This window comes from Paroedura picta, chromosome 17 (assembly GCF_049243985.1).
Source record: "Paroedura picta isolate Pp20150507F chromosome 17, Ppicta_v3.0, whole genome shotgun sequence".
Lineage (NCBI taxonomy): Eukaryota > Metazoa > Chordata > Lepidosauria > Squamata > Gekkonidae > Paroedura > Paroedura picta.
Window position 1 is genome coordinate 6,049,656 of NC_135385.1, and position 12,443 is coordinate 6,062,098.

The 12,443-nt window shown below is 49.4% G+C and overlaps 2 protein-coding genes and 1 long non-coding RNA gene across 3 annotated transcripts in view; 2 read left to right on the forward strand and 1 right to left on the reverse strand.

Annotated features, from left to right (window-relative positions):
• Positions 1-623: 623 nt before the first annotated feature.
• On the reverse strand, positions 624-4,615 carry NUDT1 (nudix hydrolase 1). Its single transcript, XM_077316412.1, has 4 exons — positions 4,413-4,615; positions 3,801-3,957; positions 2,435-2,580; positions 624-2,162 (listed from the first exon to the last, which is right to left on the reverse strand). Exons 2-4 carry the CDS (start codon positions 3,950-3,952, stop codon positions 1,990-1,992), a joined length of 471 nt encoding a protein of 156 aa, XP_077172527.1. The 5' UTR covers positions 3,953-3,957; positions 4,413-4,615; the 3' UTR covers positions 624-1,989.
• On the forward strand, positions 4,589-6,777 carry LOC143827132 (uncharacterized). Its single transcript, XR_013227197.1, has 2 exons — positions 4,589-4,719; positions 6,621-6,777. It is a non-coding gene; the product is annotated as an uncharacterized LOC143827132 (long non-coding RNA).
• A 1,992-nt stretch (positions 6,778-8,769) lies between these two features.
• LOC143827321 (mitotic spindle assembly checkpoint protein MAD1-like) overlaps positions 8,770-12,443 on the forward strand; it is a 36,094-nt gene continuing 32,420 nt past the window's right edge. The window contains exon 1 of the mRNA XM_077316791.1: positions 8,770-9,058. Coding sequence (XP_077172906.1) covers positions 9,027-9,058 — 32 coding nt within the window. The 5' untranslated portion in view covers positions 8,770-9,026. The remainder of the gene's footprint in view (positions 9,059-12,443) is intronic.

A 12,443-nucleotide genomic window follows, 5' to 3' on the forward strand; every position in this document is an offset into this window, starting at 1 on the left:
GGATCCCAAGAGAAGAGACAGGCCAGCCCATCTGGAACAGCCGTTGACGTCTGATGGATCGATTCCCGTCGCATTATCAGCCCGCCCCTGGCCAGCAGGAAAAGCCTTGGCTCTGGCCCAATCCCTTTCTCCTAAACAGACTCCCAAGACGATGCGGAGTACACGTCAAACTCCCCAGAGACGAGGAGCGGTGTCAAACCACATTGACGGCGGATATCGATTCTTCCCGTAGCCATCTGCTCTCCGAGTGCCTGCAGGCGGAGCGGGACATTGTTGGACAATGAGATGCTTCTCTTGGTGCTTGAAATAAGCTGCCTTCTTTTGTTTATTTGAGTCTCTCGGTTACACGGGAAGGCCATGGATTGGGGGTCTGCCTCTGAGTCTTGTTAGATCCTGCCCTGGGGCCACAAACCCAGGAGGCAGAGGAAAGTCCAAACGCTGTTTTGTAAATGCCCAAAAGGGCACCCAGCAAGGGTGACTAGGTTGATAAAGCCCTGTTGTTAAGGGCTTCCTTACTGAAGGCAACGGGGCCATGATGTGAGACCCCCAAAGGCCACCGTGCAAGAGCAGAAGCTGCCGCCCCTAGGAATGTATAATAAATAAACAGAAAGAAATTTCCAAGCTGGCGATGGCAGAAAAAGCTTTATTCAGAACAAGTTCCTACGTATAAAACCTCATTTTCGTATTTTACGTCCTCAACAAAATCAAAGTATATCATGTCTTCATGCAGAGATGTATTTGTAAAAGGTGCACAGAGCTCAAACGAAAAGGATTTTCGTTACAAATGGCATTGTTTCTCTGAAGTTGACATTGGCAAAGGTGGGCGAGTGACCGCAGGTGGACTTCTGGGATGCGAATGAAACATTTCTTGCACCTTTTGCCCCCTGATAGCTCCCCAAATGACAAAATTAACCCCTACAGACCCTGTGTCATTTCAGTCTTTTAAGGATTTATGTTTCTATCAACGACAAAACGGGATTCCTGTAAAAGATCAGAAAGCATCCCACTTTGAGGTTAAAGCACATAGTGACTAATTGGTGTCACGTCATGCTGTAATTTAACTTTTACCAGTTGGTGTGTGGTCTTCAGGACAGAGGGGATCACAGACCAGGGGGCTCTTGGCATCTCATAACCCAGGGTGGCCATACTCTGGCTCTCCAAGTGTCCATGGACTACCATTCCCATGAGTCCCTGCCTCCGGCGGCAGGGACTCATGGGAATGGTAGTCCATGGACACCTAGAGAGCCACAATTCTGCCACCCCTGCTATGGACAGTCAAGATTTGCCAAGTAGGTCTCGCCATGACTGTCCCGCCACGATAGGAGAGAAACCACAGCTGCCTGAATTTCCCCCTTTTCGGAAGGTCTGAGGAATAGACAAATTGCTGCTTATGTCCCAGACCTAGAGCCAAGAGGCAATCTTTTTTTGGAAGTTCTCAGCAGGCACGGGGTTAAGGAGAATGAGGTCCAGCCACTACCCCAGTACTGAACCACTGGCTGGAGGGATCAGTTAGCGTGGGCAGGGGTTTCCTTGCGGAAACAATTTAAGGCTCTGCCCACAGAAAGGCTTTAAGGTTCCGTGCGTGATACTTCGTGCCAGAAGTGAAAGAGAAGCTTCCCCAATGCGATGCTGATGGAAGTCACTTGAGGGACAGGGTCCCCTTTCAAGAACATGATTCAGGGGGGAAACTAACTAAAGGAGGTTCCCGTTGATGAATGCTCAAGGGGAAGGGGGATGAAAAAATCTAAACACTGGGGCCCTAATGCAACCAAGAGGGTAAGCGGCAACGGGCCGAAGGAAAAAAGAACTGTCTGTAGTTCTTCAAATGGAGGAATGGTTTCCATTTTGCACGCCTGACATCTGTTCCACAACCGAGTCTGCTCTGAGCAGGAGAGGAAGGCTTTTGGGGGGGCTGGAATGGCTCCTCCCTCGCCCCCGTTGCAAGAGGGTGCATGAAGGACCTGGGGGACCTCCGGAGCTCGTCCCCTGCTAGACCTCCTCCACCTCGTCCAAGGTGTACTCCAAGATGACGTCCTGCCCCTGGAACTTGAAATAACCGGCAAACGTCTTCTTCTGGAGGAGCAGAGGGAACCAATAGGTGTCGTCCGGCCACATATCCTCGAAGGGCACGCGGTCCAGGTCAAACCACTGCGGGCGCATTTCTGCAAGGGAAAGAGAAGGACAGAAAGGATTAAGGAAATCAGAATGGAAGATGATGGGTATTCCCCCCCAGCTCACCAGCTATCCATGGACTTCAATTCCCATGAAGCACTGCAATGCCTCGGCAGGGCCGGCCTGGGTGGGTGAGCTTGACCTATTGTATTCTTTTTTCCAATGGGCTTTCCTGCTAGCAAATAAGTAAGCAAGCACAAGGTGTATGAGCCAAGGGGCAGACCCAAGAGGGGCCAGTTGCCCACCGCTGCCACCTTCGTACCGTCGCTTTCCGTGGGCTCCCCTCGGAAGCTGTCGGCCCGGAAGACGTGGACTTCCATCAGCTCCGCGTTGCCCTCAAACTCAAAAGTGATCCGGCCTGTCTTTTGCAGGGTGTCCACCGTCAGTCCGCTCTCTTCCTGCAGTTCCCTGATGGGGACGAAGAACGTTAATGTGGAACGAGGACGTGAGAGTCAACAGACGCTTGAAGCGGCATTCGATGGAATCAGAGCCCTGGTCCACCAAGGTCGGTATCGCCGACTCAGACAGGCAGCAGGTCTACAGGATCCGTGAGGAAAGTCTTCCCCATCCCCTGCCAATCACAGGCTCTCCCTCCCACAAAACAAACAGCCCCCTTCCATGGCTCTCAGGCTTCCCCATCCCCTCCTGCCTGTCCCTTTCAACTGGAGATGCCGGGGATTGAACCGGGGACCTTCTGCATGCCAAGCAGACGCTCTGCCACTGAGTCACAGCCCTTCCCTATGGTTCTCCAGGGTCTCAGGCAGAGGTCTTTCCCGCTCTAACAACTATACCCAATAGAATAAAGTTTGAGTGGGTGGCACACGGAAGCTTCCACCCGGAATTAAACTTTGCTGGCCCTTAGCCTCAAATTCTGCTGTACTGCTTCAGACCAATACGTCGACACGCCTGAATTCACCATCACCGCTTGCCCTGGGAATGCACATCGCTCCAATTCGGACTGGCGGGCCTGCTTGCATATAAAGCTGTTTCATAAGCAACAGTGGCAGATGGAGACTGAGAACCCAGCCCATAATTCATCCTGGAGAAAACCGCTAATCCTTTGAAAGGCTGCAGGCCTGTAGCCAACCTTGCTAATTAGACCCATCTGTATCGTGAATAATGCGGGTAACCAGAGTTCCGACAGCTCCTTCCCATTAAGGATAATCGGGACCCCGGGTATGACTCCTGACCTCTCCCCAGCAGCCTCCATTTGTCAAATTCGGTTTAACAGCCTTCCCGGAGAACACGGCGGCAGCAACCAAGTGATGAGGCCGCTGTGTAAGACGACATGCCAGCGTGGGGCAGTGGATAAGAGCGGCAGATTCTCATCTGGAGAGCTGGGCTTGATTCCCCACCCCCTCCTCCACATGCAGCCAGCTGGGTGACCTTGGGCCACTCCCAGTTCTCTCAGAGCTGCTCTTGCAGCAGTTCTCTCAGAGCTCTCTCGGCCCCACCTGCCTCACAGGGTGCCTGTTGTGGGGAAAGGAAGAGAAAGGTTGCGTAAGTTGTTTGTGGGCTGTGTTGGGTACTGAGCAGCAGGGCACGGGAGCCAGCTATTCTCGCCTCAAGCCGGACTCCGATCTAGTCATCCTCCGGCAGACTGACACGGCTACCTGATCGGGGCTCACCTTCTGGCCGCCTGCTCGACGGTTTCACCCGGCTGCACCTTCCCTCCGAAGCCATTCCACCGCCCGGCCCCGAAGCCACGCTTCTTCATGCCCAGCAGGACCCGGTGGGGCTGGACCACCAGCACCAGGGTGAAGAGCTTGCGTGTCAACATGCGCTCTGCAACGGGAAGGAGGGCGCCAGTCAGGGGTGCACCCTGGCTGCAGACCACAGCGGCCGTCCAGTCTCCCCTCCAAAGAAGCCGCTTCCTCCGGGGGAACTGGAGCTCGGCTGCAATTCCGGGAGATTTCCAGGTGCAGCCTGGAGGTTGACCACCTTGTGCTTGGAGGACCTGATAGGTCGCATGCCGCTTTGTGCTGCTCCTCATAAAAATAGATTCAAGTGGGTCTCCGTGCTGGTCTGGAGTAGCCCAACAAAATTTGAGCCCATTGGCACCTTTAAGACCAAAGATGTATTCAAGGCGGGCAAGCTCTGTGCATGCCCTCGAAAGCTCACGCCTCGAAGAAGTCTCCGTTGGTCTCAAAGGTGCCGCTGGACTCAAATGTTGTTGCCCTCACAAAAATCCCCTTTTCTGCCCGTGCAGTCAGCGACCACGCCATCCCCGGCAGACTTGCCTTCGTTCTAAACGCCTCGCAGTCCGCGGGCTCCAGGCGGCTCGACTCTGCACAGGATTGCACCACCGCCTTAGGGAGCTGCAGCAGGGACCGCGCGGCTCTTCCAGCAGCCGCCGGGGGAGGAGGAGAGTCCGAAGCCGGCGAGGGACCTCCTCTCGGGGAGGCGCTTGGAGGCAAGACCCGCTCCTTGGCCAGCGGAACTGGGAAGGCGGGCGCTGGTTTCCGGAGAGGGAGGTTTAAGAGTCGGACCAAATTGGTCCGACCTTATTAAGGGTCCCCCAGGTGGCGTTCCCGGAAGTGGCGGCCGGTGAGTCCCGCAGGCTCCTTTCCTCGGGCTTTTTCCTCGTTATGGAGGCGGGTGGGCTGAAAAGGGGGCTTTGGGGTGGCGAGTCCAGTTAGGTCGCCAGTCCGGTTTGGATTTAGGGCCGCGCAGGGATTAAAGGGAAGGGGGGGGGCTTGTTTGCAGTACATTCCAGAACGTTCGTGAAGCCTCCCGATTGGTTCTTTCTCACTTTGTTCTTTTGAAACTATTTCCCGCTAATATGGTTTTATCTCGTGCCATTGCTAATAGGATTTAATAAGCAGCTTTTTCTGCTGAGGGGTCCTAGGCAGGATTGGAGCTCGCAGTGTAATTGACCAATCTAGTCGATTTAAACTGAAAGTGACTCATAGCATGCACTGGCAAGAACACCCATTGTATATTTTGTGTATATAAGTTGGGTTTTTTTTTTTAGTTCAGTTACTTGTGTGACATGCTGGGGTCCTAATAAAGATCTCAAATCACTGTTGGTGTCTGTGTCCACGTCTGAACCTGTGGTTCGAAGACAACACCTGTGGTTCTAAGACAAAAATAGGCTTACACCCATTGGTGGAAATTTTAGGGAAGAGGGTATTTGTTCTGCACTTCATGAATCAGACTGAATCAGAGAGGGGAAGTGGATTGAGTGACTCGCTCTAATCAAATACAGGATATTAAATTTCTATCTTGGAATATCTCGGGCTGAGGAAACAAGAGAAGAGATCCTGACCTACTGAAGTTTCTTTGATAATTTTGTACAAGAGGCTTGGTCATCTAATTTAGATTCAAACGAGTAGCCGTGTTGGTCTGAAGTAGCACAATAAAATCAGAGTCCAGTAGCACCTTTAAGACCAACAAAGATTTAATCAAGGCATGACGAAGGGTGCTTGCACTCGAAAGCTCATGCCTTGATTAAATCTTTGTTGGTCTTAAAGGTGTCACTGGACTCTGATTTTATTGGTCATCTAATGAGAGCCTTATTAATGGTTTTACTTCCTTTGTACTCCCTGCCCTGAGAGTTAATACAAAAGGCCAATACAATGCCAGGGGATGTTGCTCATTTAATAATTAAGATAAATCAATGAGAATCATGCTCTCTGTTTGCTCAGGCGTTCTGTCGATCCATAAATCAAATCCGGTTATTACTGATAAATGTTTATATGCCCCCCTTTTCTTCTATTAGTGTGAAGTAGGGTTTTTTTGTATTTTTTCGTCCATTTAAATTTTTTTGGGGGGGTAACCTCCCCAAATACTTTGTGCCTGGAAATCTCCCATGGGGTATGATAATAGAATCAACTCTCAAATGCACACCAATAACAAGAGGATACACCAAACTATTCGGAGTACCAACTAAAGAGCAAACAACTAGTCAGAGTATGTAGACCAGGGGTAGTCAAACTGCAGCCCTCCAGATGTCCATGGACTACACTTCCCAGGAGCCCCTGCCAGCGAATGCTGGCAGGGGCTCCTGGGAATTGTAGTCCATGGACATCTGGAGGGTCGCAGTTTGACTACCCCTGATGTAGACAGTATAATGCATCCAATGTTTTTTGGATAGAAGCCCAGAGGCTAAAGCAGGCCCTGTTCTCACTTCCTTTTTTCCAGTTCTTCAGATTCTGACAAGGTATCCGGATTGTAGTCTTGTTTTGAGTTACAACATTCTTCTTCAGATTCCAATGTTCAAGTACATAACCGTTTAGTCTCCTACAGGATTTATAACCATTGGCTAACGGAGCCTCAAATATTTTTATATATATTTTGAGACTCTGTTAGTTATTATTGTAATCTGAAGGAGAAAGTTGCAATTCAAAGCAAAAATGATGAGTGGGGGAGGAATGCCGTGGGGGCCCCTGAGTTTTAATAAATAGTGGATTGTAAATTGAAATTTGACAATACTGCTTGTTTCCTAGATCAAGTTGGCTTTGTTCTTGGAGTTGATCTTCATCAGGCCTTCCCTCTGGAAGGAGCCATCTTCCTGCCTCATTCCAACATCACAGATCCAGATGCTCAACTGAAGACCCAGGACAGACCTCCCAAAAACCAGGCAGCTGTTATCTTGAGCAAAAAGGTGCCCACTGCCACCATGATCATCAGTGGCTAGTTGGCCTGTGTTTGCCCATCGGAGATCTGGCCTGGCATATTTTGGTGCAGTTCTGTGCTTCGTAAGTTGTGGGGTGGTTTGGAAAAGAAAGAAATCATCTGAAGTTTATTAAGAGCCAGAACCTGAATGGCTGTGGAAGTGACACAACTAGCAAGCTATGTTAGATCTGGAGTAATTTTGAAGCAAGGCGAAGGACGTTGATATAAACACAAAGGAATATAGTGCTAAGGAAAATAATTAAATAATTTTGTATTTTAGCAGCGCCTCCAGAGGAAGGATTGAGTTTGCAGGCAAAAATAAAAAATAAAAAAAATCAAACACCCTGCTCATGTGCATTGTAAAATTATTAAGAATGGGAGTCCTAGTTTTATGAAAAACAAGTTCAATGCTCAAGTTTCATTTTGTTGTGGGGAATCTGTGAAAGAACACAGAGGGTGTCGAATTTATAAGATCAGAATCGCAACAGAGCTGGAGGAGGCCACATAGGTTCATCCACTCCAGCCCCCTCCTTCTCTGGGACTTAAAAATCACCTACTTCTGACAGGTACTCATCCAGTCTTCTGAAAAATTCCAATGGAGACTTCACCACCGTCCAAGGCAGAAACTAAGTGTCGCTTCTCTTTCTGCAATTTGAACCCTTTGCTCATATCCTTTTTTCTTTAAAGCTACAGTAAACATGTTGGCCCACTCTTCAACATGCCTGCCTTAGACGTAGTTTAACCCAGCTCTCATATCACCCCTGGCCCTCCTCTTCTCCAAGCTACACAGACCCAGCTCTCTCAACCTTTCCTCGTAAGGCCTGGATTCCAATCCTTCAACCATATTCTTCGCCCTTCTCTGAAGATGCTCCAAATTGTCAATGTCCTCCTTGAACTGTGACGCCCGCAACTGGCCACAGTATTCCAAATGAGTCGTGTTAGAACTTCCCTTGCTCCGGGTTCTGTGTGCCTAGCAACGCAGCCTAGCATCACAGTAGCCTTCTTAACTGCCGTATCGCACTGCTGGCTCACGCTCAACTTATTGACCACCGAACTCCTAATTCCCTTTCACAGGTACTAATATCAAGCCAGATATCCTCCCCTCCCTCCCTCCCTCCCTCCCTCCCTCCCTCCCTCCCTCCCTCCCTCTCTTTCTTTCTTTCTTTCTTTCTTTCTTTCTTTCTTTCTTTCTTTCTTTCTTTCTTTCTTTCTTTCTTTCTTTCTTTCTTTCTTTCTTTCTTTCTTTCTTTCGATATGTCTACCTCTTTTCTTTGTCTCTCTAATTTTGTTTCTTTCATTCTTTCTTCCTCTCTATTTTTTCTTTCTATTTTATTGGTTTATGCCTTCCTCTTTCCCTCCCCCTTTCTTTCTGTCCATATGCCCCCCTCCGTCCCTCCCTTCCTTCCTTCCTTCCGAGGACTGGTCAGTTTCCTTCCTTCCTTCCTTCCTTCCTTCCTTCCTTCCTTCCTTCCTTCCTTCCTTCCTTCCTTCCTTCCTTCCTTCCTTCCTTCCTTCCTTCCTTCCTTCTCTCTTTCTCTCTTATTTATTTATCTCTGTCTGTCATCTATCTATCTATCTATCTATCTATCTATCTATCTATCTATCTATCTATCTATCTATCTATCTATCTATCTATCTATCTATCTATCTATCTATCTATCTATCTATCTATCTATCTATCTATCTATCTATCTATCTATCTATCTATCTACCTACCTACCTACCTACCTACCTACCTACCTACCTACCTACCTACCTACCTACCTACCTACCTACCTACCTACCTACCTACCTACCTCTCCACTCCTGCCACTTTAACCACAATAAATTCCCATGAAAACAATTATACAATCCCTGTATAACCCTTCCCTTTGGCCATGACACATTTATGTGTCAGATTTTGGTTGCCCCAATGTTATACTGCTTCTCTCTGCTGAATTTCATTTTCTGGGCTGTGGCCCGATTTCTCAATGGACCCCGATCTCCTTGAACAGAAGTCCTTTCCTCTTCGGGTATCAGAGACCTCAATCATAGAAGCGACTTCAATTCTGCTTCCAGCTGCCTTCTATTCCCGACATTACGGCGCCGCGGGGAAAGGGGGGGGCGCGATTCTTCGCTGCCTTACGGTAAAAGCAGTCTGGCGGGGGCGCGCGCGAGAGGTTCTCGCGGGAGCGCGCCGGGGAAGCCTCGCGAGGCTTGAAAAAGTCTGCCCGCGGAGGGAGATCCAAGCGGGGGAGATGGAAGGAGCGAGCGGCAGCACCTGGGGCAGGTGAGCATGTGCAGAGTGCCTCCCTCCCCCATGCCGCGCGTTGCTATTATGGCTCTGCTATGATTGCTATTGAAAACGCATCCTCCCCCCTTTTGCATTGCTCCAGGAGCAACGCATTGCATGCCTCCCGCCCCGCTTTAGCCTCACAACAACCCTGCCAGGTGGGCCAGCGGCAGGGATGCTCGTGCCCGGGATCCGCCATGCCTCTCCAGTCTGCTAGCAGGTGGGCTAAGGTGGAAAGGTGGGTGTGGAAAGGTTCCCAGGAGAAGGGCATGCATGAGTCTGAGTCTAGGCTGTGCAGGAGGGGGGCTTTGGGGGTGGGTGGGTTAACCTGCCCCCCCAAAATGAAAGAAATAATGCAAAAAGCTACTCACCGCATCTGCAATGATGCGAGAGAGAAAAAGAGTCTGAAAATGCAAGAGAAAGAACTAATTTTAGAGGAGTGTATTGCTGTCCCTTCTCCATGTCAGTTTCCGGAAACGACAGGAAGAACAGGGAAATAACCTGAGCAAACTCCAAACAGGGTTTCTGTGGGCAAGCAACAACATGCATTCAGTTTCAGTACAAAGGCTCCGGTTTATTTTGGATACAAAGTTTGGATACAGTTTGGAGACGTTTGGGGAGGCTGTGTCAGTTTCCTGTAATAGACAAAGTTTCAGGAAATCTTGGTCTCCAGCAGGAGCTAAACAAGGGTGATTGGCAGTTGTGAGTTCCTGCATTGTGTGGGGCTTGAAACAGATCGTCCTGGAGGTTCTTTCCAATCCACGATTCTATGTGAAAATCCGTCGGATGTATATTGACGGACAATATCCAAAACACGCAATCCAAAACACGTGCGCATCGTGCGCACGAATATCTTCCCAATCAAGAAAGGCTGCATCTCTAACTTTATCTGTAAGACCAACGCGAGGATGAAAATGACATCCGAAACTGTTATTTTCTTACATGGTCCTCTGAGTCGTAAAATTGAACAAGGGTTTATACTACCTAGATATACATTGATATATGGCGGCAAGCCAGGTACGCAGGTATGATTATTACAAAATATTATAATGCAGTTCTCCTAAAAATAGGGAGTTTAAACTATTAGAGGGATAGTTAAGAGTCAAATTATATTCGCAAAATTCATCGAGAGTTTTGGGCACCGTATGTTTGACGCAGCTTGTAAACTACAGCATAAAATTTAGCTACCTGTTTAGAGACATCAAGGTTTTCCCCTGAGAGGAGCATTTTGATTTTTCCTTCCTCTGACACTCCAGGAAACTGAATCAGATCTTGCAAAGAGCCCCTTAAGAAGGCATGTCCTAGGGTCTCTAATTCCCCTGACCTGCACATGCATGTTCTCTCAGCCTTCAGGATCTTTCTGTATCTCCCCTCTGACATTGCAGGTGAAAAGGCCAAACGTCGTGCAAGGGTAAATGCCCTATGATACCCAAACTATATTGGGTTTTGAACTTTCGTGGGCCGCCTTGAGCCCACAGGAAAGGGCAGCATATAAATAAATCACTCCTCTCCCACCTTGGGTTCAAAACAGCCTTGTGAGGAAGACTAGGCAGTGTGTGTGCCCAAGATTACCCAGGAAATTGACCTTCCTCAACATCAACTGTACAACCACCCTGTGAGGTAGGCTAAGACAAATGTCTGGCCCGAGATGGCCTTTCCAGGTCTATTTTGGCCTTTGAAGGAGGACTTATTGGTGCTGGGACTGACTTATGGTTGCCAGGGGGACAGATCTCTGCTCTTTGGCGTTCGGTTGTAGTTCTGGCAGCTCTCCTGGTCCCACCAGGAGGATGGCAACTCCAGTGCCTAGCAGCAACTGCTGGGCGACAGGCCTGGCTACTTGCCACCGTTAATTCCATAAGAGACAGTATGGTGTAGCAGTCAGAGCAGTAGAAATGCCAGGGTCCAGACCTCTGAGGAACTTTGGGCCTGTCCTACCTTGCAGGGCTGTTCTGAAGGTTAAAAAGAAAGGAGAGAAATGTCAGCCACTTGGTACCCTCCTGTGGAGAAAGGCGGAGTATAAATGTCCCTGAAACGAGGAGGCAGATAAAAGGCAGCTGGGGTGAATAGCTGAGAAGGAGGCAGGGAAAGGGGTGAAGATGTGGGTGTTCCCAGGAGGAGGGAAAGAGGAAATTGTGTGGGGAGGCAGACATGCAGGGGTGTGTGTGTGTGTGAGTGAGGTCCCCTCCAAACCCTTGAGGGCTCCCAGCCAAGGAACCCCACAGAGGGACAGAGATACCCATCAAAGCCACCTCTGAGCTGAAATCCAGAGAGCCAGCCGGGATACATTTCCCTGCTGATGTTGACACTGTTTACGTTACACACTTTAATAATTATCATTATTATCATTATATTATTTTCACTGGAGTGCCTCCCTTGCCTGCCTCGATGTCCGGCCCAGCCTTTGACTGTGATCCTGAGCCGTACAGGAGGGTGGAATGAATACAAAAATAAATCAATCTTTAACTCTTTTTGCTCCATTTGTTACTTTGGAAACTGTGCAGGGCCCAGTCAGTCCAGGGATTCCGGCCGAAGGGCAATTAGAACCCTCACAGCAAGCCCTGCGCCTTCTGATTGGCCGGCCAGCCTCAGGCCCGCCCTCCGCAAACCCAGCGAAGCCAGTGGCCGCCATTTTGCCACTGGGCATCGTTAGGGATGGAATGTCCGCGTCAGGGGCCCCGTCTGGGGGGGGCAAATGGCTGAGGGGGGCCTTAGGGGGGCCTGAGGCAACTGAAGGAGGAGAAGAAGAGTTGGCTCTTATATGCCGCTTTTCTCTCCCTGAAGGAGGCTCAAAGCGGCTTATAGTCTCCTTCCCTTTCCTCTCCCCACAACAGACACCCTGTGAGGGAGGGGAGGCTGAGAGAGCCCTGGAATTAATGAAGAAGAAGAAGAAGAAGAGTTGGTTCTTATTTGCCACTTTTCTGTCCCTGAAGGAGTCTCAAAAGTGGCTTATAATTGCCTTCTCTTTCCTCTCCCCACAACCCTGTGAGGTGGGTGAGGCTGAGAAAGCCCTGAAATTAATGAAGTTGGTTCTTATATGTCGCTTTTATCTACCCGAAGGAGTCTCAAAGTGCCTTCCCTTTCCTCTCCCCACAACCCTGTGAGGTGGGTGAGGCTGAGAGAGCCCTGAGATTACTGAAGAAGAAGAAGAGCTGGTTCTTATATGCCACTTTTCTGTCCCTGAAGGAGTCTCAGCGGCTTATAATTGCCTTCCCTTTCCACGCCCCTCAACAGACACCCTGTGAGTTGGGTGAGGCTGGGGGGTAGTGATACTTTGTACCACATACTTTCGGTGTGTCCTAAGTTTGATGCACATCGTCGCCCTTTAGCTAACTATCTGAAGAAATTGAAATTCAGCTCTGTCAATGAGAAAATTTGGACTAGA

Bases quoted from the DNA above. Each gene is read 5' to 3' on its own strand.
- NUDT1 (XM_077316412.1), bottom strand. From the start codon at position 3,952: ATGTTGACACGCAAGCTCTTCACCCTGGTGCTGGTGGTCCAGCCCCAC. The intron at 2,581-3,800 runs GTGAGCCCCGAT...CGTCCCCATCAG, and splicing joins GTCGAGCAGGCGGCCAGAAG to GGAACTGCAGGAAGAGAGCG. The intron at 2,163-2,434 runs GTACGAAGGTGG...TTTCCCTTGCAG, and splicing joins GGAGCCCACGGAAAGCGACG to AAATGCGCCCGCAGTGGTTT.